The sequence below is a fragment of the Tripterygium wilfordii genome, chromosome 10 (assembly GCF_013401445.1).
Source record: "Tripterygium wilfordii isolate XIE 37 chromosome 10, ASM1340144v1, whole genome shotgun sequence".
Taxonomy (NCBI): domain Eukaryota; kingdom Viridiplantae; phylum Streptophyta; class Magnoliopsida; order Celastrales; family Celastraceae; genus Tripterygium; species Tripterygium wilfordii.
Window position 1 is genome coordinate 2,675,801 of NC_052241.1, and position 27,178 is coordinate 2,702,978.

The following is a 27,178-nucleotide window of genomic DNA, read 5'->3' on the forward strand; positions in this document are numbered from 1 at the left end:
TATGGACTAGGTGGTGCCACGGGCTCGCAAGCTACACATAGTGCAGAGGGAGGACAGGTGGATCTAACATGGGCTGATTGGCTTGGTGGATTTAAGTGTCTATTCTTATTGGGCTTGTTTAAATATTTGGGCCTAATTTCTGCTTTGGACTTCAAATTGTTGACTAGATTTGTTCTTTGATTTGTAATTTGGGTTGACTAGATTTGTTCTTTGATTTGATTTGTACAATAGTACGGAGAAGTCCATTGGATCAATTCGATTGGCCCATAACCAACACAGTAATGCTAGGTAGCCCATATAATAGTAGTCTAAGTCTCTTAAGCGAAATTTTAAAACGTTTTAATTCTCAAAATACATGTTAGATTTTTAAAAAAAATTACATATTCGGAATTAGCACATAAGACTCTTTCTAACAAGATCTATTATTGATGAGTTTTATCAGGTAAATCTCACTTCCATTGTTTTTTTTAATGGAATATCGAGTAAATTTTAATTTCATTGTTTTTTTTCAATGGAATTTCAAAGCACAATGGATTCAGAACTAAAACAATGAATTTTGAATTGTGCTTTAAAAAACAATGGAATCTATATAAAACAATGAATTTTGGACAATGAATTTTGGAATAAAATAGTGAAATAAAGTTATTCCATTGATTAAATCAATGGAATAAACTCGTTGAGCTCCCATGGGTTACTAAATTGATCGGGTACATGTCATTTTCCTAACCAATAAGTATTAGGCTGCTGACATCACTTGCCAAGCTTAATAGTTCATTTTGAAGATCACGAAAAGCACTCGTTATCATCCTTATGGGGAACTCCGTTGTTGCTTTATCCTGAATGTTGATGCCTTGCATTGTAGAAATGATTTGGGGCTCCGCAATTCCTTAAAATCTATAATCACATTTAATAATGGAGAAAAAATAAATAAATTTTAAAAATATAAAAATAAAAATATGATGTGATGTGATCACCTCCTAAACCATTCAATTCAAATTTTAGACTCTAGAAATTTAAAGAATTATGGAGCCCCCACATTCGTAGGGATTTAAGTGTTGTTTATGAATTGATTTGGCTTGTTGACCAAGTTTTCAATAATGGCGGGGCAGAATCAACATTGGATATTTGGGTGGGGGCCACTTTTTGTACAAAGTCTGCTGTACCCATAAGTTTTTTTGTTCTATATGTTGCAATAGGGATGGCAATAGGGCGGGGGCGGATCATGGTCGCCCCGCCCTCGCCCTGCAGGTCCAGGTGATGCCCCGCACCCCGCCTTGCCCTATCCCGCAGATCCCCACACTGTTGCAATAGGGATGGCAACCCATAAGTTTTTTTGTTCTATATGTTGCAATAGGGATGGCAACGGGGCGGGGGCGGATTTGCACATTCTAGGACTCAAACTTAAGACTTCTAGGTGGGAGAGTAATGAACTAACCAACAAACCAAACCTACTTTCATGTTACACATGCCAACTAATTAAATTATTATCTTTACATACCACCTATTATATTTTTAACACAGTTAAATAATTTTAGTTTTACTTAATGGGTATTGATTTTAAATTTAATATTATACACATATATAGTTTTAAATTGTTTAATTTTATACTTTATTTTATAAAATCTTAGGGTTTTAAGATTTTATGAACTTTTATGAGTAGAGGGTCATATTATGACTTTAGGGTTTAATGCTTAGGTTTAGGGTTTAGGGTTTAAGGCCTTTAGGGTTTAGGGTCTTTAGGGTTTTGGGGTTTAGGGTTTAGGGCCTTTAGGGTTTTGGAGATTAGGATTTAGGAGTATAGGGTCATATTTAACTTAAGATTTAGGGTCTTATATTTTTATCAAGATCAATTCAATTGACTTAGGAATAAAGACTAGAGAGTCATATTTAACTTAGGGTTTAGGGTAAGCTTTTATCAACATTTATTCAATCTAATTAAAAGTATGATAATATTATGTTTAGGGATTTAGGGTTCGGTCCCGCTAGTTGTACATAGAATATATGTACATAAGTATACATAATACATGTGGCATGACACATAAGCATAATGACATGGCAATTGTTTGAATTTCAAAAAATTAAAATCTAAACTAGAAAAGCTGTGCAACCCTTTCTTTCTCTCATTTTCCAACACTTTCTCTCTCTCACTTTCTCCCTCTCCATTTCTCTCACTCTCTCCCTCACTCTCTCTTCCTCACACAGAAAACGAAGAGAGACTCAAACAAGTTGAAGATCCGAGAAGCCCAGAGAAAATGAGAGAAGATGATACCCATTTCATCATATGGAAGGCCATGTGGGTGGCGACGGCAACCAATATTCCATTTCCGGCGATGATTCGACTGGTTTCCGACCATAGATGATATGGAATCCATGGATCTGTGTTTATATAACGATTTTGTAAGTAAAAGTGGTATTTGATGTGAGGTTTGAGATTTGTTCGAATTTAGTGCTTAGTTTGATAGTTACACTTTCTGATGAATCAATGTGTAATTATTTTGAAATTGTTACACTTTCTGAGACACTGATGTGTAATTAGTTTTCTGTCAACATAATTCCTTATGTTGTTGAAGTATGAGTAATTAGTTTACAAAACCATTTATTTTAGCGTTGATATACTATAATTACAGTATCTTTGTGTCTTTATTTGGCAAAAATTAGGCCAACAAAGAAACCATAGCCGAAGAAGTTGTGCAGATGATTAACAAGTAGTGGATTATCTGGTATGATGTGTTTTGTGTTGATAGTGTATGATGATACAATAAAACTGTAGATGTTTACCATTACACTGCTACTTGTTGTAATTACATTAACGTTGGTGCTAATTACACTCATTATAATACTTCTAATAATATGTCTATTACATTATTTCAATTCGTAATTACACTTCATCCAGTCCGGAAGATTACAAAAAACATTGAATAATTACATTATTCCAATGCGTAATTACACTTTGATAATTTCTAATTACATCATGGTGGTCTTGAAAATTTATAAAGGTGAGACTTTTTAAAGCAATGGAAGAGGGCAGCTTTAGCTATTGCTAGAGGTTGCAAGGGAGGCTTTAGCTACTATGCCCACTGTTTAGGGTCTTACATGTTGTGAGTTTGTTTGTTTATGGTCTTCCATGTTGTGTTGTTTTTGCCCTAGAGCTAGTGGGGTGCTCTCCTCTTTCTCTAAACGTTCAAAGCTATATTCGAAGAGAAGATTACATTATTTCAATGAATAATTACACATTGATATTTCTTAATTACCTTATTTCAATGCGTAATTACATTGATAATTTTTAATTATAAAACAAAAGTGAATAATTACATTATTCTAATGCGTAATTACACATTGATAAGTTGTAATTACTTTATTGTGCTATTACATAATTCACAATATATTGTTGTAACGTCATAATTAGAAATTGTATCTCAAAATTATATAACAATCTATTGAATCATAAAAAAGATCGAGTTCAAAACATATAAATATCAATGTGAATCTAATTGGCTTAATGTTTTGATGCTCTTGGCAATATATATGTAATTACATTGTTTGCAGTCCAATTACACTGAAGAAATTTATAACTACACATTATACTGTCTTAAAACTATACATTACGCTGAAAAAATTCATCAACGATGTTCATATTTTCACAGCCAACAATCATAAAAAAATATGTCAAATATAGTGTGATGAAAAATTGAACAATTGCCCAGTATTTTTATTACTTATACATGTTATTAGGTAGTTATCCAGGTTACCATAGTAATCAAACAACCATAATTGAAACTTATGATGTTCTCAAATCATGTCGAGTACCTACCGTAACTAATATATCCAAATTTTTCCACTCAAACACAATATAGCAGACACCAAAGAACTTATTCTTTTTTTCTTGTAAAGCAACTAGTACACTAATTCCAATAATTAGATTGTTTGGAGTCATAAATACACAATTTTAACATACCTTTATTACATTGTTTCAACCTCTTATTACATTGTCTCAACTTCTTGTTACATTGTTTAAGTCTTTATTACACTTTTTAAACCTCTTACTACATTGTGTTTCATCACACACAGACGCCTATTACATTATTTAAGAATCTTGTTACATTATTTTGCCCACCAAAGATAAACACAAATAAAACATGAAAGTCCAACCCAAACCCATGTCAATAACTCTTATAGAAACGGAGCATGATCCATGTCATGATCTCATCTCCCGTCAAAATCCTCCTCAAGACAGTTCAACAACCATTCAAACTCATACATTTATTACACTGTTTCAGTCTCGTATGACATTGTTTCAGACTTCTATTACATTGTTTCTTCCACTAAATACAAACACAAATAGGGGACGAAAACCCAAACCCATACCCATTTTTTATCGTGACGAGAAACACAAATAGAGCATGAACACCAGATTCATATCTACAGGTATCAATCAACTTCTTCTGTCAAACTCCTCCTCAAGATATGTTAGCAATAATCCATCTCTTCTTGGCATAAACCTTCATCATGAACCGCTTCATATCTTCTTCGACGTACCGACCAAATTTTCTAATTGTGGTTCAGACTGACATAAAAGAATGGAGAAAAAACAGGTGGAAGGGGAGAGAGAGAAAGCGACAGAGAGGGGTGGATAGGGTAGAGATAATGAGTGGATGGGTGTATGAGAGATGAGATTTAAAAATGAAATAGAAAAGAAGAAAGAGGAGAGAGAATAGGGAAAACACAATTCTTTACTTTGACTTTTTTAAAACCATGTGGCATGATGTGGCATAGTGAGTTGTCATGCCACATGTGTTATGTATAATTATGTACAAAAATTTTATGTACAAATATCTTTTTCCTTTAGGGTTTAGGTGTTACTTTGATTTTAATAATAATATCAAATCAAAATATGTTTAGACAAATAAATATTTTTCTATATTATGTTATATATATATATATATATATATATATGAATATCTATAGCAGGGCGGGGTGGGGCGGGGCCGGAGGCATACCTGCCCCCGCCCCGCAGCAGGTTGAGATTTTTTGCCCCGTCCCCGCCTCGCACAAGCCTCGGGTCGAGAAAAATCCGCTTGGGGTGGGGCGGGTGGGGTCGGATCTGGGCAGGTCGGAGACAAATTGTCATCCCTATGTTGCATGTTTGAACTTTTATTTTGTAATTTCAATTTTAGATAAACTTTGCATCAAGATTGTCCTTGTTTCCAGTATTATCCTTTTCATTATTTATACCAGTTTCTTTATTGACATAAACATTGAAAATTTAAAATCAATATCATTAAAAAAAATCTTTAAAATTCAAATTTCTAGAATCGTGGAACACTCTCCACAACCAATATCTTAACACTACCTTTAGAAATTTCATTGTTTTCTCTTTCATTTCTCAAAATCATCAAAACCTAAATTTAAAAGTATACGAAAGTAAATAAATTTTGAAAAATCATAAGATGGTAAAATCGGATCGTAAGATTGAACAGGAAGATTGTACGATCTTTATCAAAATATTATTTTTGAAAGATCTGGATCGTTTTGCTTATTTAGGATCGTAAGATCGTACGTTTTAAATCGAAAATTTGACAACCTTGGTTATGGTAGCAATACACCATGGTAAGTTTGAAGTTGAAGATGCAGGAAGTTGTTTGCACTCCCAACACGATGCAGTTGACATCATTTTTGACTTCAAAACATGAGTTTTTTTTCCCAATTTTGCTCTCAATCAGTTTTATTATTCAATTTATATTTTTTCAAAAATAAATTAATCAAAAATTAATTGATATCAAAAGAAAAATATTCAACTTTATCATCATTTCGCCATTTCATTTTTAATGACGCCCAAACATTTTTTGTCACCCTAACTCATCTCAGTCAGTTTTGAAACTTGCCTGAGAGGTGAAATTGTTGGAATTGCAAGCAGAGAGGCAGGACAATTAATCAATTTAAGGTCAGAGCTTTCCCAACCCGTCCCACTAAATGGCTGAATAAGTTGGACAGTCAACCCCTTAAACCAAGCTCCCAATTAGGTGTGTTTGGTTGGGCGGGCCCGCTTTCCCAACCTACCCCACCAAAAGGCTAAATAAGTTGGGCAGTATCACCCGCATAAGTTGGCGGCACTGCCCTCTTGGAGCTTATTTTAAGCATAAGTTGGTGGTACCTCCCCTAAGAGCTTGTTTTAAGGCATTTGGCATATTGTCGTGGGTCTCACGCCAAAAAGTTACAGGTTTTATTTTTTATATTTATATATTTACAATATAAATATTTTTATAATTATAATAATGAATATTTTTTATTAAATATATTTTTCTTTATGTTTTTTTATAAAAAAGGTGGGGCCATTTTTTACTTAACATTTTTTTGGTTAATTTTACTTAAAAAATAATATAAAATTTAGTATAATACTAAATTATATTATTATTGTACTTAAATTTAAAAAATTATATTATTCTTAATAATAGTTTGTTAAATTTAGTAAATTAAATTTATTCATTTATAATAATTAATATTTATATTGAAATAAAATAATTAAAGTAAAAAAAAATATTTTACACAAACTAACTGTTAACATTTGCCTCACAACTTATTTCACAACTTTAACATCATTTTTTTTTTCACAACTTAACAGATAGATAACGTTGAAAATCAATACAACCGCTCAGCCAAACACATATAATTAAAACAGAAACCATCAAAGCGTTGGCTCTAATGGTGCTGTTAAGAAACATTGAAGGCATAACCTTTTAAAAGCACTTTGGACATTGTTATGATGCAGACTTTCCACATGGTACCTACCTTCATGAGGGGCAGATGTCCAGAAAGTAACACATTCATGGCATGGCAAACGGTCATCTAAATTGATGCACTTTCGGACAAGCTGCCATAGATATCTTCATGGCTAAAAGATTTGCCATGTTTCGCATCGTGTGATTAACGCGAACCTCCAATCTAAGCTAAGCAATAGTTGATTTGATTATCTCTAGGTTTAAGACGAATGACGTTAAGGTCATGAGTTCGAATTAGTCAGGAACTCAGGAAGGAGTATTTTTGGATTCCGTGGGTTTGTTCATTTTCAAGGAGGTGTTAATAGCCTCATTTCTCCTGCATAGGCTTCGGCCCCAGACCGATCGCCAGCATGGTGAAGGTTGTTCTGACTACCTGAGGTTTACTCTCACTTAGAGTGTGTTTGAATTGAGGGATTTGGGGGGAAGGGGAGAGAAGGGAGGGGAGGGGAGGGGGAGAGAAGGGAAGGGAGGGGAAGGGGAACTATTTTTCCCTCTCCATGTTTGGATAGATAAAAAAAAGAAGGAAAGAAAATTTGTTTAATTTACTAATTTATCCTTATTTTTATGTTAAAATATTATGTACAAGGGTAAAATATATATTTAACTTACAAATGACTTAATTAGTAATCCCTTCCCTCCAAATGACTCCATTTTGGAGAGAAAGAATTTTAACAAAAATTTAATGAAATCTTCCTCCCAAATCCCCTCAAATCCCTCCCCTTAATTTTTAATAAACTATCCAAATAAGGGAATTGGAAGGAAACTTTATTTCCCTTCCTTTCCCTTCTCCAAATCCTTCAATCCAAACATACTCTTAGAGTGTGTTTGGATTGAGGGATTTGGGGAGAAGGGAAGGGAAGAGAAATGGAAGGAAGAGAAGGGAAGAGAATGGAAGGGAAAATACATTTCCCTCTCTCATGTTTGGATTGATAAAAAAAGAAAGGAAAGAAAAGTAGTTTAATTTACTAGTTTATCCTTATTTTTTATGTTTAAGTGTTATGTCTAAGGGTAAAATAGGTTTTAAACTTATAAGTAACTTAATTAGTAATCCCTTCCCTCCAAATGACTCTGTTTTGGGAGGAAATAATTTTGACAAAAATTTAATGAAATCTTTCTCCTAAATCCCCTCAAATCCCTCCTTTCAATTTTTATAAACTATCCAAACAGGGGAATTGGAAGGAAACACCCTTTCCCTCCCCTCCCCTCCAAATCCCTCAATCCAAACACACTCTTAGTATCCGAAGGGCATGCTTGAGTCTAGACTCGGTGGTTCTTCCGTCACAAATAGATAAATAAATAAATGAACCTCCAATCTATCTGGCCCATTTGGAAGCCCGTGTATTTAACAATATGGGCCTCGGGGCTTATTTAAACGTAAGTTAGTTGGGCTAGTGGGCTCTACCTGCAGTCCTGCACAGCTTAGGCCTACAAGCTTCCTAGGCCCTAGCAGAAGCAGACCAGCGAAGAAAAGCCCTATTGATATGGGCCTTATGAGCCTTTCTAAGAGAGAAGCTAGTTGGGCTAACTGGCTCCACCGGTACAGAGGTTCCTGTGCGATTTGTTCAGAAAAGAAAGGCCCAGATCTTTCTGGAATTGGGAACACCATTGCCAACCAGTTATGGGGTTCTACAAAATTGCGTTTCTTCTTCTGCACGAAGTCGAAGAAGTTTCGAATCGTCATCGATTACGGAGATAAATATTCGACCACCGACCAATTTGAACAGATAAAGCACCTCCGATCACTGGATTATTTATACAGAGAAGAAATACCAGAGAAAGACAGAGAGACAGAGAGATGGATTTTGAGCTGCGAAGGGCGAGAGAGAAGTTAGATAAGGAGCAGAAGGAGAGGAAAGAGAGAGCCAGATTGAAATTGGAAAGAGAGAGAAAATCCAAAGAAGAGGCCAGGAAGCAAAGAGAAGCAATCGAAGCCGTCCAAAGATCTCGAAGGCTCGATGCCATGGAAGCCCAACTCAAGGTCTCACCTACATACCCTTCTCTAATAGCCTTAAGCTTGCTTTAATGATCTGGCTAACTTCAATTTTATTCCTCTATCTCTGTCTGTGTATTATATGATAAAGACTAAGAATTTCTTTGATTTGAGGTTGTTTCATGACGTTCTTTGTGGAATAATGACTAATCAAACACTAAAGAAGAAAACGGTCAATTAATCATGGGTTTCTTTCTCTATAAAAAGAAAAGTTTATTGTATGTTCCTTGGCATGGCACATTGTGTCTGCATTCTAGGAAGTTCCTGTGCAGATCACGAAAATATGTTGTTCCTACGTTAATAACGAGATATCAGTACGTGCATTTCCCATGATGTGATTTATGCTTGATTATTTCGTATATAGATAAATTTAACCGTAAAAGGTGTTAAACCACAATTTAGTTATGAACACTTTAATTTTGGGTCCACGTTCTTTAGCTGAATTTCCGCTCCATCTCCAAACATCCTTCCTTGCCCATGTCAGATTCAAATGCAAAAATCTCAATTGCCTTTTAACTGTAAAAGTTTTTCCTAATTTTCATCTGGGGACAATTATATATCAATTTTTAAATCAGTTCTCTACACTGCCATTTGACTGTTTTACGTGCTTGTCTGGTGCTGCGATGCAAATATAGGTTATTGGAAGAGAGTTTCACATCAGTTTAAGTTGACTCTCTAGTGAGGATTTTTTTTTGCTTTTCCTTCTCAGGCTGAACAGCATATGGAAGAAAATTTACTTGCTGGTGGGGGAATCATGTTCACTCGTATGTTAGAAGCTGTATCTTTTCAGGGAAGTGGAGATAAAATCAAAATGCCGCCTTCTTGCTTTAAGGAATTGTCTGATCAAGGTGCTTTTGATAAAGGGCCAATTTACTTCCGATTGTCAGTGGTTGAACAAGAGGGTAGTTCAAACATTAGTGCCACTGAAATGCTAGAACGAAAAACAACTCATTCAGGTGTGCTTGAATTTACTGCAGAGGAAGGTTATGTTGGGCTTCCACCACACGTATGGAATAACTTGTTTCCCATTGTTGGTGGACAAACTTCCTTGATTGAGGTTTCGTATGTTCGACTGCCAAAAGGGACTTACGCGAAACTTCAACCAGATGTAGTTGGCTTTTCGGATATACCCAACCACAAGGCTGTTCTTGAAACAAGCCTTCGCCAGCATGCCACCCTTTCTCAAGGCGAACTGATCACAGTCAACCATGGTGTCCTGACATACAAGTTACAGGTTCTTGAGTTAAAACCCTCCTCCAGTGTGTCTGTCCTGGAAACAGATATTGAGGTTGATATAGTGGGTTCAGATGCAGCTTCAGAGAGATCAGACCAGCCGGTCCTAAAACCACTTGAATTTGGAAAGTTGGAATCCGGAATGGTTGAGGAAGGAAGTTATACGTATTATAAGTTCTTGATTGACAATGATACTCAGGAAAAAATTGCTACTGGTGATGTTGAAGTTGAAGTCAAGATAGAGGCTGAGACAGGTGGCGGTGATACTGATCTTTATATATCCAGACATCCTCTTATTTTTCCAACCCGACACCAGCACGAATGGTCTTCCCATGACATGGGTTCAAAGACTTTGATTCTTAGCTCTAAGAATAAGAGTGTTGAAGCAGGAAGTTACAGCATTGGTGTCTTCGGCTTCAAGGGGACGACCAAGTACAAGTTGTCAGCAAGTATTCAGGACAATGGTAATCGTAAGGTGGGTCAGCAAGCATCCTCTTTGTCATCTATGGACATTGATACAGCAGAGTGCAGGAACTGTCGACATTTCATACCTAGTAGGAGTATATCTTTACATGAAGCCTACTGCTGCAGACACAATATTGTTTGTCAACATGATGGTTGTCGAATTGTTTTGAGGGTTGAGGAGGCAAAGAACCATGTGCACTGTGACAAATGTGGGAAAGCTTTTCATCAGGGTGAGATGGAGAAGCATGTTAAAGTGTTCCATGAGCCTCTTCATTGTCCATGTGGACTAGTCCTCGAGAAGGAACCAATGGTAAGTGCTGCACACTTTTTTTTTTTGGCTTATAACGAGTTAGTTTCAGGTTGATATTATCCTGCTTTAGGCATTGCATATTTTGTTGTCCTGCTTTGTTCAGTCTACCCATTGTTGACTTGCCCATTCTTATACAGTATGAACATTAGAATTATGCATTTTGTTGTCGGAGTTGCTTCATTCAAGTGCCTGCCAGTTGAACCAATTTTCACTACCAGTTGATACTATGGAACATTGGAACTATGGAAGTATCTGGTGAAAATTGCGTGACAGGAGTCTGAAATGTTTTAAACTGGTTTAATCATATGTTTTATTTCTCTCAGAAATAGATTTCTTAATTTGTTGGCAATGTGCATTGTTTTTCGATGCTGTTGAATTTTTTTTACTGAAATTTACAATCAATGACATAGTTTCATTTTAAACCTTGACTTAGAATGTCTTAGAAATGACTCCATATTTGCCTTCATTATTTTTTATGGTACATGTTATCAGGATTGAACATATTCTCGTATCGTGTAGAAATATTTAAGATTTGGGAGTATAGGTATGATAGCTTTTTCTCCCTCACCTGTGCAATTTGATAAATTTCCCTCAGTTTCAGTCAAGATTTTCATTCTGAGTCAAATCAGAGACTTGCAGTGGTATTTCTTGATGCTGACTAACACCAAACTCTTTCTATGTGAACAAATGAAATCTTCAGAAATGACATTTGTACTGTTTTTCTACTTTTGACATTACTTCTTTTTCTAATGTTGCTTTTGGTTTAATTGTTTTTAAATTTTTGCCAGGTACAACATCAGGCTGCAGATTGCCCCCTACGTCTTATTACATGCCGGTTTTGTGGTGACATGGTTCAAGCTGGGAGCTCGGCTGCAGATGTTCGCGACCGATTAAGAGGACTGTCCGAGCATGAGAGTTTGTGTGGATCTAGAACTGCTCCATGCGATTCCTGTGGACGGTCTGTCATGTTGAAAGAAATGGACATCCATCAAATTGCTGTTCATCAACAGACTTGATGCCCACATCTAATTATTTTTCCCCTTTTCCTTCATGAAGGTAGTCCTGTGTTTATGTTGCGAGATACATTGTCTAGGGACGTTGCTCCTTGCTCGACTTCTTCGTATGATTGGCCAGATCAGATGGCGGTGTAGGAGTTTTCATTGGTTATTGTTGGTGGAACTCACTCCACTCCATCGAAGATATACAGATATTGTATACGGAGATACTGATCCTATTACTTGTAATGTTGCATGTTATGTATGTGAAATGTGATGGGTCTTATATCTGAAACACAATCCCTTCCCCGACGCGTTTGCTTGTTTCTCTTTTCTTTTCTTTTTGAAGTATATTCTTGTTGCAGATGCAGTCTCTGTGGTCTATCTAAACCCTAAACCAATCCTGGCATCCCTCACAATGCTCAGCTGGTGTTTGTGTTTTATGCATTGTTTTTCTAGTAGTAGTAGTCACGGGTACTTTTCCAGTCACTGCATTTTCTATTGCTTGTGTGTTTTTGTACTGATGGTGCTGTTTTCAACCCTTTCATATCTCGGACTAGACGAATATGTTGACGTTGGTGGTAACTAGCGATTGATGGTATCATTTGCGAAGAAGTGTGCAGGGTCAAAAGGACACAACCTATGATAAATCTTTTGACTTCAATTGCTGTATGTGTTTTGTCTTCTCTTGCCGACAGATAGTGTGGCTGTAGAGAAAATTATTAGAAAATATTCTAAACATCATAGTAATTAGTCTCTAATATCATTAACTTCCTAATAAAACAAAAAAAAAAAAGAAAATGAAATCTGCAAGTGATGGACAAATAACTAAGATTAGACAGTTAATCCAAGCAAGAACAATACGAGATAAGAACCAATAAATCAATGTCAAATAATCAGAAAATATCACAATCACAAACACACAAAACCAAAACGGTAAGAACAATACGAGATAAGAACCAACAAATCAATGTCAAATAATCATAAAATAAACCACAATCACTAACAAGCAAAACCAAAACAGCAGTAAAAAAAGAAGATAGATATTTATAGTGGTTTATCCGGTCAATTCGACTTAAGAATCAAGAATACATGTTGTCTCTCACTCTTCTACAAAAATCGACCGTCTCTTTCTCTTTTTATCAAGTGTATCTTATCAAACCCTAAAAAAATATTTTATTTTTCATAACTTAAATATTGTCAAGTGCCAACTCTGTCACAAATGTAAAGTCGAGCCGCTCGGTCATAAGAGTCCGTTTGAATGGCCTACTCTGCTACAAGTACACCGAGATAGAATTTACTCTACACCGCAATAACTAGTACACTTCTAGAGATTGCAGAGCCCCAATCCTTTCGTTTCTGTACTTTATGAAAGAAAGTTGATATACCAGCCACAATGGTTGACAACCAATTACCTAAAAACAGTGAAGGAAGTTAATAACAAGAATCTCTGTTTGTAAACGTTTTTGTAGTACCTGAGGCTCTTTTTTTCATAAAAGTCAACATAAACCAAGACTTCCAATCTCATTCGGATCAAACGGTCTTCAATTGCTAATTTGCAAACGTGTCATGCTAATCATGGTCGGTGATTGTTAGGTTGGGTGCATGTGCGCCTTATACAAGACATTCTCCAGTATACTTTTTAAAAACGAAAAAAGAGCCGTTACAGAGTATCCTAACCGTCCCCACACACGTAGACTTTATGACTAATTTAGGAGCAATAATGCGGTAATTGAAATATTGAATAAAGAAAAAATAAATTCACAATCCAAAACGTCTTAATCCGGCACCGTATCATAAAATTTAGACACCTCACGGCCTCTTTCTTACTCTTTTCCTTTTCTTCCTCCGCTTTTCTCTCTCGTGTCCCGGTCTTGTTGGCTGGCCAATGCAGGTTTAGAAATAGAAAATTCAGTCTCAGGAAGAATCTTTGTTTACTCGATAGAGACGATCTTGTGTTAGTGTATAATTACGAAAGTATTCTCTTGAGCCGAGGAAGCCTGGATTGGACTCTCTTCTCTTCTGATCTGTTACGTTTCGCTTCTCTTAGAAGTCGAACTCGCGGTACTCTTACTTGTTCAATTGGTTTTTGAGGAATCGGAGAGAGTTTTTAGAGATCAAGGTTTGTTTGAATCTTAAGGTTTCTGTTCGCTTTGCTGATGAGAAACTGGAGGAAAAAAAAAAAATAATGGAGTGGTAAAGGTTTTCTTGCAATACCTGTTTGGTAACTGAGAAAATAAAATCCGTGCGTGGAAAGTTAGTCCGAACACTTTTTTTTCTGCCTTTTTTGTAATTTTTGTTTTATTGATTAAAAGAATAATTCGAGTAACTGATGATAGGTTGGTTGGAATGGATATCTTTGAATAAACAGTCTGTTTGGTGATTAGTGGGGCCGATCCCTTTTCGTTCGCCATTGATCTGAGATGGAGCAGAAATGTGTGCCTAATGATAGCTTGAATTTTTTTTTTAATTCTATTGTTGTTTGGTCATTCTGAAAGTAGGGAAGAAGAAAAGACTTTGTTCTATGGTCGTCCATTTGTTTATGTCTAGATGTAGTATCACTCCTTGTATCGTGGATGTAACGTATCATTAAGCACAACCAAAAAAATGTTTTCTACGTGCCACAATTTTTATGAAAATCCTTTCTGCTTTTTGTTTTTTTCGTTTTTAAGATTCTGAATGAGCTGGTGGAACATAACAAATTTTTTACTATGATGGCTCTGATTCAAGACTGATTTCACTCTGCAATTGACGGATATGTTAACTTTGGGGTTGTTGGTCACTTGTTTGGAGCTGTGTTTCAATCCGTGGCTGAAACATTTCCCAAATCCATATTAGTTGTATTATGATTTAAAGGCTTATAATTATGTTATTTTTGCAGGGATTTAATTTTTTTCCTTGAGGAGGACTTATGGCTACGCTTAGTGATATAGGAGTATCAGCAGCTATTAATATATTCACCGCAGTTGCTTTCTTTCTGGCATTTGCTATTCTTCGGATACAACCAGTGAATGACAGAGTCTATTTTCCAAAATGGTATGTGAAGGGTTTAAGGAGCAGTCCCATAACTACAGGTGTGGGGAAGGTCATCAATATAGACTTCAGATCATATGTAAGGTTTCTCAACTGGATGCCTGCAGCATTACAAATGCCAGAACCGGAACTTATTGACCATGCTGGATTGGACTCTGCCATTTACTTGAGGATTTACTTGATAGGGTAAGCTCTGTAAGATCCTATGAGGACTGTCGTTTAATGATATCTCGCTTTGGCTTGTTCTACTATTATTTTCTTTCCCACATATTGAAATTGATTTTGTAAGAGCTACGGATATTCAATTAACTGGACAATGTGAAACTCTGTTAGTAATTGTGAGTACATATTCACCTCATAGTAAACATTTGTTTATTTCTTTAATCCAAATTTTCCAGCCTTAAATTTAAAATATAATGTAGAGTGTAGATTATCAAGGAGTAGACATAGAGGGTGGGGGGGGGGGGGTAAATGCATGGCTAATCTGACTTTAACCATTTTCTTTTTGATCTGTGTGCAGGCTTAAAATATTTGTTCCCGTTGCATTCCTTGCTTTTACAATCATGGTGCCAGTTAATTGGACAAATAATACCTTAGAGCGATCTAATTTGACTTACAGCGATATAGATAAACTCTCTATATCGAATATTCCATTTGGATCAAATAGGTATGCATTTTGTTCAGATATAGAGTTCTTTTGGATTGCCACTTTCCCTTGTTCCTTTTGGTCAAATGCTGACCATGAACTTTGAATTTATAGCTCTGACATGCTTTGAGGACTAATTCTAAGGCATTCTAGATCAATGAAGCTTTGTGATGCTTTCTTTTTGTACTCATATCATCAATATAAAATATTCCCATGCAGTATACATCAGAATTAAGCTGGCAATTTCTAAGTTATTCTAAATCAATTAAATTATTTTGGATAGACTGAGATTAAGAGCAAGAACTTGTAATAAAAGAAAAGAAATTGGGAAACTGGAAGAGATTTGAGGGAGAAAGGGAAAAAACAATTTAAGATATAGAAGACAGATTCTAATTAATAGCTATCGAGCATCGAGTGCATTTTAATAGTGTCAACATTGAGTTTATATACAGGCGAATATGTGACCTAGTGAAAAAGTTGTAGGGGTGCTGCAACCTTGAGGTCACAAGTTCAATTCCACATTATGTGGGGGGTAAGGTATGCGTGCATTTTGTCTGTCCCCGACCCATCCATTGCGGAGTTGTTTATCTTTTTTTATTGAGTATAGAAAATTAAAGTAACTTGTAAAAAAAAATAAATTCTGATTGCTAATTTTATGCCTAAAAAATCATGAGTGTTTTGGTTGCAGATTTTCGACTCACTTGGTTATGGCATATGTGTTTACCTTTTGGACATGCTATGTGTTGAAAAGGGAGTATGAGATAGTGGCATCAATGAGGGTAAATTTTCTTGCATCGGAACGACGACGCCCTGATCAATTTACAGTAAGATACTCTATAAAATCTAAAGTAGCATAAATTAAGAAATACGAAGGATTCAAGGCCAAATGTCATTGTTTGGTGACATTTTTGAATTTTAATGTTCATTCCTTTTCTAGCATGAGCACTTTTGAGCTGGAAACCCTTAGCCCCTTAACCATGAACATATACCTGCTGTAATGGTGTAAATTTTTAATTGTTAAATCATTGCACATTTTTATTCCTTCTTGTAATATGGGAATTGAGGTAATATCTTTCACTGCTTGTTTGTATCATGGTTCTGGTGGTCACATGAGGTTGCAACTTACTCTTTTTTGACTGGCCCCTCTGGGAAGTTAAATCCCTTTGTCTAGAGCATGGCTCCTTACAAAATAGCAAGTAGCTAGATGGAAAGTTAATTAAAGAAGCGAGATGGAAAGTCTTAAACATTCCGAATTTTCTTTTCCCTTTTTTCCTTCTTCCTCTCAGTTAAAAGAGTTTTGAAGTCTGCTCCTTTTAGATCTCAAAGGTCTGGGTTCTGTCTGTAATAAGGTGACATTTAGAGAAAAGGCTCTCCACTGCAGGTCTGTGAAGAGAAAAATGTACACAGACTTACCTCACATGGCAAGGAAGCTGCTTGTGTGGGTTGAACATGTCATGTTTTAAAGACTTGACCTCTTTGAATTGTGTTGTTGAAAAGTCAATCTTTCCTGAATTGCATTTAGACATTTGTTTGTGGTGATGAATTGGGTTGTGACTCATGTTTACAGCCTTGGGTGCATTTGCAATAGTGAAACATATTTACTCACGCACAAAGACTTATTACAGAGACAGGTTATTCCGAGAGTTCTCGTTGTGATTTTCCCCTGGTGTTATTATCATAAGTTGGCACAAAAGTTGTGTTGCATGGTGATACATGATAATGAGCCATACTGACTTAACAATACTCCATTGACTTTATGTCATTTTTGCATAGGTACTAGTAAGAAATGTACCCCCAGATCCTGATGAGTCAGTCACTCAGCTTGTGGAACATTTCTTTCTGGTCAACCATCCAGATCACTACCTCACTCATCAGGTTTTGTCCTCTTAACATGTATCGGCATATTTACTTACACAAATATAAACATTGATGTTCATATCTTTTGACTTTTCTGTTGTCATTCGTATCATTGTAAAGAGGCTGTACTCAGTTTTGCAACTATAGTGATCTGATAATTTGAATTTGTTATTCATATGCAAAATAAGTTTTTGTGTTTCTTCTTGGGTTTCTAATGTTGGCATAGCTTTTGTTAGGACATAACGTTCATGATTCTCTTTTCCGAAAGTTACCTCAACAGCGCCCAAGAAAAGCTTGAAATGTTCAAATTTTGAATGCAGAAATTCTGACTCATAAATGACTGCTTGCTCTTAGTATCTTGAGATTCTATTAGACATTTGTTAGAGATATTGTGACCAAATCAAATCATGTTTATAAAATCTCCAACAACAACTAATTGTGATATTTTATTTTCCTTCTCCTTACTGAATGCTTTATTGCAGGTTGTTTACAATGCCAACAAACTTTCTGAAATAGTCAATGAGAAGAAGAAGATGCAGAACTGGCTCGACTTCTATAAACTCAAATACTCAAGAAATAAATCTAGAAAGCCCACTCTGCAGGTATCTACTTTGTGATTTTTTGCTAAGCTTAGAAATCATGTTATATTTCGTGTCCAAATGGCTAACTTCTGGTTTTCTTGGTCTTTTATCACACAGACTGGTTTTCTTGGTCTTTGGGGAAAGAGGGTTGATGCAATTAATTTTTATACATCTAAGCTTGAGAAAATATCAAAAGAAGTAAGTGGGTCCTTCTGCAGTATTATACCTTTCTTGTGCCTCTACTTTTTAGACTCGAACTTTGTGGATGATCAATGCCTTCTCTAACAGTTCTGAATGCATATTTCACTCTAAATCATTCGTAGTAAGAGTAAAGGAGGCGTTTGTTTGTTCTTTCTCTTCCAATATGATGCACTTGCAGGCTTTAACGGTTTATTTCAGTTATTTAATTATTTGTTTTCATTCAAAATAAGTTATTTTATATTTTATTCAAGACTTCCTTTTTGGCACTGAAGCAGTGTTTCCATAAACCAATTTTTTATCGAATTGTTACTGAGTAGTGATTCCCTCCCAAGTGTTAGATAACATTTTTCCTGTTTGGTTGGTTTCAGATAATTTTTAAGTTCCATGAAGACCAGCTGTTCAGGATTTTAAAATGAGAACTTTATTTTGTAAATTCCATCTTAGAGTGTTCCTTAAAACACATCGACATGATTAAATTCAAGGCATGAGAGATTTGAAGTTCATGCATTTTTTTTAATGGTTAATTGTCAGATATCCTTGGAGAGAGAAAAGATCATGAATGACCCTAAAGCTATAATGCCAGCAGCTTTTGTTTCATTCAGAACTCGATGGGGAGCTGCTGTTTGTGCACAGACTCAACAATCCAGAAATCCAACTGTGTGGCTGACTGAGGTGGCCCCAGAACCCCGTGATGTCTATTGGGACAACTTGGCGATTCCATATGTTTCGCTCGCCATCAGGAGGCTTGTTGTTGCTGTTGCTTTTTTCTTTATTACCTTCTTTTTCATGATTCCCATCGCATTTGTACAGTCACTTGCTAACATTGAGGGTATCGAGAAAGCAGTACCATTCCTAAAACCCATAATTGAAGTGTGAGTTTCCCTTTTTGTAGTATCAATTTAGTTTCTTTAGCCTGATCTTATTATTGTGGAATCTTGTTTGGAAATCCCTTTTTTAAGCCAGTTACATGTATCATATGAACTGCAATTGCTCATTGTTGTGACATTTTCTCTTTTGGCTATATTTACAAATTTATGCTTCATTCTTCAGCTTTTTAATCCTATAGTATGTATAAATTCTTCGTGTCCTCTGCTGTAGTTTTGCGTTGCTCCTAGGACTTTGTTCGGGAACCTCTACTTGATGTCATTGGAGGGGGTTTACAATTCTTTTACGATATAAGAAAATGAGCTCATTATAAATTATAAATGGAGTGTACCTTTCATCAGGCTCATATATGTTCAGCAAAGGAAAATGGTGTAAATGGAGGAAGATTTGAATCTTAAGCAAGATTAGGTGTCAGAAGGGTACACAACGGAAAACATTCTTTTGGTCTGTTTATGTAAATAACCTTTCCTTTAGTTTGATTTGAAGTGGTATGTCTCTTTTAGCATTGTGTGTACAGTTAGACACAAGCAAAAGCACACACACATTTATTTGATTAGTTATTTCATTATAGCCACATATATACTGATAGGGAATTTGAATTTATGCAGGAAATTCATTAAGTCGTTCATTCAAGGTTTCCTTCCCGGAATAGCGTTGAAGATATTTCTTATTTTTCTACCGACAATATTGATGCTAATGTCCAAAATTGAAGGGATCACAAGTGTATCAGCTCTTGAGAGGAGATCTGCGACAAAATATTATATTTTCCTGTTCATTAATGTCTTTCTTGGGAGCATAATCACTGGAACTGCATTTCAACAATTAGATAATTTTATTCACCAATCTGCAAATGAGTATGTGCTTCTCTTCTATAAGCTGTGCATGCATTTCTTTTATAGGTTACAGGTTGATGCAATAAGGATGTTGTTGCTGGACTGTGGTTCTGCAGATTTTACTTTCAAGAGTTGGGGAAAACCTTCTTGTGTTGTTCTGAACTGATAACGATAATTTCATGTGATTTAACAATGTGCTCACCATTTAATCCTCTGTGGGCTTAATTTAACAGAACATGTCCGGCAGATTAACATCATATATTGTCAGGCAATTGTCTTTGTATTAAATGATTATATTTTGTGTACTCTAAACAAAATAAGCTAACTGTAGTAGAACTCTCTAAATATATTAGTTGTATGAGAAATTATTTTGTAACATTAATAATAATATAATAATAATTTCATTTCCTTGCTTTCTCTATGTATGTTTATGGTATTTATATATTAGTGTAGATGACATTGGGAAGTGCTTTTGCAGTATTCCAATAACCATTGGTGTCTCAATTCCAATGAAGGCTACTTTCTTCATAACTTACATAATGGTTGATGGGTGGGCTGGTGTTGCTGGGGAAATTCTAAGGTTGAAACCCTTGATAATCTATCACTTGAAGAATTTCTTCTTGGTGAAGACTGAAAAGGACAGGTCAGAAGCAATGGATCCCGGAACCATCGGCTTCAACACAGGCGAGCCACAGATACAACTTTATTTTCTACTTGGCCTTGTATATGCTGTGGTGGCCCCAATCCTACTTCCTTTCATAATGGTATTCTTTGGGCTGGCATATGTTGTTTATCGTCATCAGGTAATTACTTTCTTAGTTCTCCTTCACATTCACATATTGTATGCCCACGAGCAAGCGTTTGGTGTCCTGAGCATAAAGCATATGCTTAGTACGTGTCATTTGCATATAATGTTCTTGTTAACAACTCCGCTAAAATCCTAATGTCAAGCATTTTCCATTGTGGGGCAGAAGTTGAAATCTTTGCCCCGGTTTATGGGTTTCTGTTATATGTTGTCCATTGATATTCGATTCTTAAAGTAACATATGCTTTTCCTCTACTGTTTACTTACTTTTGACAGCCATCTTGTTACTTATGCCCATTGGAACTACTGCTATGTTAAAAACTCTAATTCTAAAGTCTAATTATGTGAATTTTAGATTATAAACGTCTACAATCAGGAGTATGAGAGTGCTGGTGCTTTCTGGCCTGATGTCCATAGACGCATCATCACAGCATTAGTTGTATCACAACTGCTTTTAATGGGATTGTTAAGCACAAAAGAAGCTGCTCAATCAACACCACTTCTTATTACACTTCCAGTATTGACTATCTGGTTCCATAGATTCTGCAAAGGGCGCTATGAACCTGCTTTTGTCAGACATCCATTACAGGTTGGTTGGAAGTTCTTGTACATTTGTTCTTGTCGGTCTTCATTTTCTTTCCTTTTCTCAATATATACCTTATTATGGCATTCCACAAGTTCAGACTGTCTTATCATCCTTATCAATGGCCTCTTATCTCTAACTTTGGTATGTTTTCTAGGAAGCAATGATGAAAGATACACTGGAACATGCAAGGGAGCCAAACTTTAACCTGAAAGGTTTTCTCCAAAGTGCTTATATCCACCCGGTTTTCAGAGGTGGAGACGATAGTGATAGTGATGAAGCTGTTGAAGAGGTCGAACAAGAACCTGAGCTTGTGGCAACAAAACGCCAGTCTCGAAGATATACCCCATTGGGCAGTAAACGAAGTGGTTCTTCGTCACCCACCCTACCCACAACTCAAGAACATTAGAACTCCTGTGAGAGTTTCTTTTTGACTTAACACATTCTTGTACATCTTGGGCTCTTAGGGGATTTGAGAGCAGTTCCACTTCACTCATAAGGTAAATAAGCCAGGTGATTGGTGCACCGCCTGTCAATCCTATGCTTCCTGGAGGCTTGATGTTACTTACTGTTAACTCTACTACTTGTAGCTTTGGCCTTCTGGTTTCTGTGGGAACAAGACAGACCCATGGCACAAATCTAGTAATTGAATTAGATTGGTTTAGTTGTCGTACAGAGACTGTTAATATAGTCTTTTCTCAGTTAATTCCCATTACTATTCCCCAATGTTACTGCCACAATTTCTTCACCACCCAACTCATTGAAATTCTCATTCCTGTTCGCGTTCTCATTCTCATTTATAGATTCTACACACATTTATTGTTCATCCATTGCACTTGGGCTTTAAATTAATGGCAGGCCTTAAAAATATCATTGTAAAAAGAGGCCAGCGAGTAGCCCAAACATGTCGGTTGCCGAGCTAGCATGGCCCACCCCAAAGAATAAGCCCAACAAAACCATCTACAAATTACAATCCTCTACGCAGTACACATCACCCCATAGGCCATAGCTAAGAAGCCCAACGCCCAAAAGCCTACTTACAAAGCTACAGCCTACAAGCTCGTACGCATTTCCTGCCAAAATTCTCCCCCCATTCTAGTATTCTACAGACCGCTATAAATTCATGGGCCTAGAAGTGCTTTGGACCCCCAGACAATAAGCCCAACTATGCCATATACACATTCGGCCCATTATTACGAAGCCCAACGCCCAAAAGCCTACCTACGTAGGACGTGCCCAAAATTACACTTCCCTCTTCCCAAGACTCCACCTTTTCTCCCCCAATTCTTGAGTTCTTTACCAATCCCTCTCCCTAATTCAACCATCACACCTGATGATTAATCATATTTCTGCCACCTCATCATAGACCCAAAAGGAACATAATCAGGGAAAAAAAGAAGTATAAATAAATACAACTAGACTACCCTTTCACGCGAAACATATTCATATAGCTTAAATATCATCCTCCTCCAGGAAGAGCTAGCACAAGTGCAAACCCCAGAACAAGCCACAAACAACAGAAGCACAAAGGGAAGCATCCCATTTAGTTTGCATACAGAAAAACAGGATAATAAATTATATAAAGCATATGTATATCTATATATGCTCTCTTCTTTCCAGGAGTGCCTCAGCTGACATGGATGGAACTTTCGGTTGAACCCAAATTTTCTAAACAAAAGTTTGGGTTGAACCATAGAGATGCATCCGACAACTTTAGGCATTACAGGATGAGCAAGACTAGATTTTTGAAGAACTTATATTCAGGAGGTGATAAAAGCTACCATCAGCTAGCCTCCTTGGAAAGCAAGCAACTAATCCGTCACGTGCCCTACAATTCACAATAGAGAAGCCAGAGCAATAAGTAGCAAGTAGCTTCAAAAAATTAGTTTAGTCATCAAACAAGGGAAGTTGTATTGATCTTTCGCTTACTTTGGATTTTTCGAGAGGGCAACATAGCAGGAAATGATATGCTTCAGCAGCTTTTTGGAGGAAACGTGAACAGGGAGTTCATCAACCATCCTTGCTAATGTTTTGGCCACCGCAAAAAACCTTTCTGCGACATTGCAGCAATATCTCAGCCCCTCCCTATTCAGTAAGATCCTGTGAATTATATACACCGCAACCTACATTGGGAGTCATATGTATAGTCATTAGTACATACTCGAGATTGTTAGGCTCCGCCATCTAGAACTTCTTATACAACATTCTCCCAAACTAGTTTCATGTTTTATCTTCACAATGAACAGTTCAAGAAAAGTAGAGACACTTACTGTTTTGGACAATTCAGCGCCCACGATCATGCAACGAAGGACATAAGGTAATAATACTTCGCTACCAAGAAGAAATTTTACAGCTTCATCGTTGCTGTCATCCTGCAGATTAATCAGGAACCCTTTATTCAAAGAAAGTGAGTAAAACTAGTCTATCTAAAGCCAAAAAATGCAGACCTTATGAACAACAAAAAACGTAGTGTACAGTTATGGATGTTCTGATTAGCTTGAAAATGAAAAATATAAAATCAAAATTTATCAGCAGTTGAAGTACATGAAAATCTAATGTATTTTCGACTGATACGATTGGAGGAAATACAAACCTTCAACATGGAAGCAATAACGCCCAAACTGGCAAGCCTTACGTATTCATGAGCCCTATCCCCCTCCATGGTGTTGAGGACGGGGTAGAGATATTGCGGTATTTTAGCTGCAACAATGAAATTCAATTAAAAGTATTACAATGTTCCTAAAACTCAGCAAATGAACAGTTAGTCCCAATCGCCTCAAAATGCTAGGGAAAAAAAATGTATGATAAGCAAAAATGAAGTTCATAGAGTGGCCACTCATAACAATCTCTAAAAGATGTCAAATAAAACATTCACAAATATCTGAAAGTATTTGATAATCGTAAAATGATGTCATTTCTAGCTTTTCATAGCATACATATATACATATCAAATATGGTCTCAAAATACGCATGCAGTTCCGATACCAAATGTAAAACTACATCACACAGTCAAACAAATTAATAGGCAATCAAAGTTTCCCCAAATATGACCTAAACTGTTAAGCACTACTACACATGAAAGTAAAGATAAAATTACCCCTCATAAACTGCTGCTTTGTTTCTGGGTGGGAAGCTACCTTCTGCAAAACAAAATGTTATATCAATAAGATCTCCATTTGCAAGCTTATGTTCCATTTGTAAATAAGATCATTTACCGAACAATTTAGATGAAACTACTTAATCAGCACCAGCCATAATGTCATCATCTATATATGGCTGCACTCTTCACTGATCCTATTGAATAATATCCATTACGTAAATGCTTATAATCAACATCAACCTTCTCCATCTAGAATATAAAATGTAAAACAATAAGAAATAGCAAGGATATTGAAAGAAGTTGAAGCCGCAAACTTAACCTGAAGCAAAGAAAGAGCGTTGCAAACTCGGGTAGCTACTTTATCAGTCAGCTGTGGGGTTGACATTATGCGATACGTTGCAATTACTTCCTACAGTTACAGCAAAAAGGACGGCGATTATCAGTCTTGAATGGTAACAGGCACTGATGATTAGCATGACAAATAAAGGGAAACAATCGAACCAGAATTCGAATATCAAAACTAAATGCATGTCTCACAGCATGAAAAGAATAAGTAATATGCAAAGGAAATACAATTATATGCAAAGTTTCGACTAAGTCGATTGGAATACTATATATATACCTCTAAGAGTACATTGATAGTACCAAAAGTCCTCCACAACAATGGTGCCAACTGATCACCACGAGGATCCTTATCCTGTAACAATTGATAGAAGATTAATGATGCATTCTTTATACAATAACTAAGAATGAAAAATGATGTTAAGATGAAAAAAGACACATAGTAGGAAACAAAGATAAGTCAATGAATTCAAGTATTACACTTGATACTGAATAAAATAAACATCTTCTTCATAACACCCTAAAATTGATAACAACGAGGAAAGGAAATCGGAATATCCCTCTCCATCTCTTTAGTATTAAAATATTGATGCACCTTTGTTAATAACGTAGGTAGATCAACAAAGGAAAACAATAACGAATCAAACCAACATTTGATGAAAAGAGTAACACTGGAATGAGAAAACTCTCTAAGGTTTGATATATTTGATAGAATGTTAGATAATGAACATTAGGGCCGGCTACAACCCTAATAAGAGCTAAAGCGTACAATGAAAAATTACAAAAATACCCCTGAAAACAGAAAAAAGGCCCGTTTGAGGCCCAAAACGATGGAATTTGACGAAACGAGGGTGGGACCTGGGGCCAAAGGTGCTAGGTTCGGTTCAGAACGTCGTTTCGCTTCAGCCAGTCCGATTTCGATGAAATCGGACAATGTTGCAAAATTTTCCAGTTGGGCAAAACGGGGACGAACTACGCGCAAAATTGATTTCTACTAGCTGGTAAAAATGGTAATTAACTACAACTTTCTGTTTTGCTCAATTCACCTCATTTCAGCCCTCTATCAGTTAATTACCTAGAAAATAGTTGCCTCTAAAAGGCTAACATTAATCCATTGCTGGCACAGTGGCACATAATAAAATGTGGTATGGTGCTCATAGCTATATAGCAATCAGATGAGGGGCCTGCAGCTGAAGTAGAATCACAAATATTCAGTATGTTTTTGAAATTCAAGAAGTTGTGTGGATCCCACATTGGAATGAGATTAATCTACAACCTTTTTATATAAAAAAAGGACATTAATCAACAGAAACATATCACAATACAAGGATCCATATATGGTAAAGACTTCAATGGGTCATTCAAAAGCAGGAAGAAAATGACTTTCATTTCATCACACCAATGCTATCCTTTTCAAGATCAACACAGCAAAAGCAACATATGAAGGCTTTAAACACAAGATCATCAAGATTTCTCAGCAGCCAAACAAAGAGAACCAAGATCAAATGACAAGAAAATGGCGAAGATATATATATACCGTTGAAAGGAGTTGAAGAGCACGGTCTCGGGTGTCAGGATTCTGGAGTGCCTTAACCATCTCCAACACAGAAAAAGTAGGTTGTTGCGGACCAATTGATTCAACACTGAAGAAGCTCGAGCTCGAATCCTCTGACAAAATTCCATTCAAGAAATCAAAAGAAAATAGTTTAATCGCCATACTCCCTCACTGGATTACCTGAAACAAAAAGAACAAAAAAAAGGAAAAGGAATGTCAGTCTTGATTTATTTTCTCAATCTGGATATCGGACAAACTGAGGGGGGTTGGTGAGTAAGAAGAACGTACAGGGTGTGCGCACGTGCTTGCTCCTTTGTCAAGCTGATGTTGCACTATAAAATGCTCGGAGAGAGTACCTCCTTTTATAGTGAAGGTGGCAATCTCTTTTCTTTTTTTAAAGAAATTGTTTTAATTATGAGAGTTATTTTGGTTGAAGGAGGCACGTAAGTCATTGATTGGAAGATTATACAGTATCATCAGTACCATCTGGACTAAGCATATACAAAACTCACACGTGTTAGGCTCAGATATATGAATTCCTCTTGCATTAATTTTATCTGGCATCAACATTCAACAACAAAGGCTGACTGCAGTCTTTTTGGGGCAAGAATGGGAAGAAAATGAATAAAGTAGTGAAAAAACAAAAAACTATCAACAAGAAACAGAATGTACACATAATATGTTAATCAAGATTAGAACCTTTGGCTTAGTGGTAAGGTTGCTCCACCTCCTCTCCACATTGCGGAATAACCACATACACCTCTCATTGATAGAAGCAAGTCCTCCACCAAAACATAAGTAATTTTCCCTCCTTAAGAATTATGTATCAGAGCCTAAGGCTGGATTACCAACTTAAAAATGAAGAGTGTGTGCACCATCGGAACGGTACATGTTGTATCAGAACTTTGCCATGTTAGTCATCCCCCATCCATCCATAATTCCCAATGTTGTATCATGAGAACTCTGAAAACAAAATTGATGAGTATCA

At 36.3% G+C, this 27,178-nt stretch overlaps 3 protein-coding genes across 5 annotated transcripts; 2 read left to right on the forward strand and 1 right to left on the reverse strand.

Annotated features, from left to right (window-relative positions):
• The first annotated feature begins 8,368 nt into the window (after positions 1–8,368).
• On the forward strand, positions 8,369–12,233 carry LOC120007690. Its single transcript, XM_038858083.1, has 3 exons — positions 8,369–8,754; positions 9,476–10,774; positions 11,563–12,233. The coding sequence occupies exons 1-3, from the start codon at positions 8,572–8,574 to the stop codon at positions 11,788–11,790; spliced, it is 1,710 nt and encodes a 569-aa protein (XP_038714011.1). The 5' UTR covers positions 8,369–8,571; the 3' UTR covers positions 11,791–12,233.
• A 1,357-nt stretch (positions 12,234–13,590) lies between these two features.
• Positions 13,591–21,905, forward strand: LOC120007524 (CSC1-like protein At3g21620). 2 transcript variants are annotated; one of them, XM_038857794.1, is made up of 12 exons: positions 13,591–13,891; positions 14,651–14,988; positions 15,323–15,469; positions 16,137–16,272; positions 17,222–17,323; positions 17,788–17,907; positions 18,004–18,084; positions 18,619–18,959; positions 19,581–19,826; positions 20,284–20,608; positions 20,966–21,199; positions 21,351–21,905. In XM_038857794.1, the coding sequence occupies exons 2-12, from the start codon at positions 14,681–14,683 to the stop codon at positions 21,600–21,602; spliced, it is 2,292 nt and encodes a 763-aa protein (XP_038713722.1). In that variant the 5' UTR covers positions 13,591–13,891; positions 14,651–14,680; the 3' UTR covers positions 21,603–21,905. The 2 variants fall into 2 exon arrangements, with proteins under 2 accessions (XP_038713722.1, XP_038713723.1); XM_038857795.1 differs by lacking the exons at positions 13,591–13,891; positions 14,651–14,988 and adding an exon at positions 15,901–15,985 and having other exon boundaries at positions 15,402–15,469.
• Positions 21,906–22,624: 719 nt separating this feature from the next.
• LOC120007150 (CCR4-NOT transcription complex subunit 9-like) lies at positions 22,625–27,014 on the reverse strand. Of its 2 annotated transcripts, none has more exons than XM_038857346.1 (9): positions 26,890–27,014; positions 26,173–26,370; positions 24,916–24,990; positions 24,613–24,702; positions 24,291–24,333; positions 23,787–23,893; positions 23,464–23,565; positions 23,123–23,316; positions 22,625–23,021 (listed from the first exon to the last, which is right to left on the reverse strand). In XM_038857346.1, exons 2-9 carry the CDS (start codon positions 26,350–26,352, stop codon positions 22,931–22,933), a joined length of 882 nt encoding a protein of 293 aa, XP_038713274.1. In that variant the 5' UTR covers positions 26,353–26,370; positions 26,890–27,014; the 3' UTR covers positions 22,625–22,930. The 2 variants fall into 2 exon arrangements, with proteins under 2 accessions (XP_038713274.1, XP_038713273.1); XM_038857345.1 differs by lacking the exon at positions 26,890–27,014 and adding an exon at positions 26,479–26,617.
• Positions 27,015–27,178: the final 164 nt, after the last annotated feature.

Bases quoted from the DNA above. Each gene is read 5' to 3' on its own strand.
- LOC120007690 (XM_038858083.1), top strand. From the start codon at position 8,572: ATGGATTTTGAGCTGCGAAGGGCGAGAGAGAAGTTAGATAAGGAGCAG. The intron at 8,755-9,475 runs GTCTCACCTACA...TTTCCTTCTCAG, and splicing joins CCATGGAAGCCCAACTCAAG to GCTGAACAGCATATGGAAGA. The intron at 10,775-11,562 runs GTAAGTGCTGCA...AATTTTTGCCAG, and splicing joins TCCTCGAGAAGGAACCAATG to GTACAACATCAGGCTGCAGA.
- LOC120007524 (XM_038857794.1), top strand. From the start codon at position 14,681: ATGGCTACGCTTAGTGATATAGGAGTATCAGCAGCTATTAATATATTC. The intron at 14,989-15,322 runs GTAAGCTCTGTA...ATCTGTGTGCAG, and splicing joins TTGAGGATTTACTTGATAGG to GCTTAAAATATTTGTTCCCG. The intron at 18,960-19,580 runs GTGAGTTTCCCT...GAATTTATGCAG, and splicing joins CTAAAACCCATAATTGAAGT to GAAATTCATTAAGTCGTTCA.
- LOC120007150 (XM_038857346.1), bottom strand. From the start codon at position 26,352: ATGGCGATTAAACTATTTTCTTTTGATTTCTTGAATGGAATTTTGTCA. The intron at 24,703-24,915 runs GTATATATATAG...CTGTAACTGTAG, and splicing joins CTATCAATGTACTCTTAGAG to GAAGTAATTGCAACGTATCG. The intron at 23,317-23,463 runs GTAAGTGTCTCT...CTCCCAATGTAG, and splicing joins GCGCTGAATTGTCCAAAACA to GTTGCGGTGTATATAATTCA.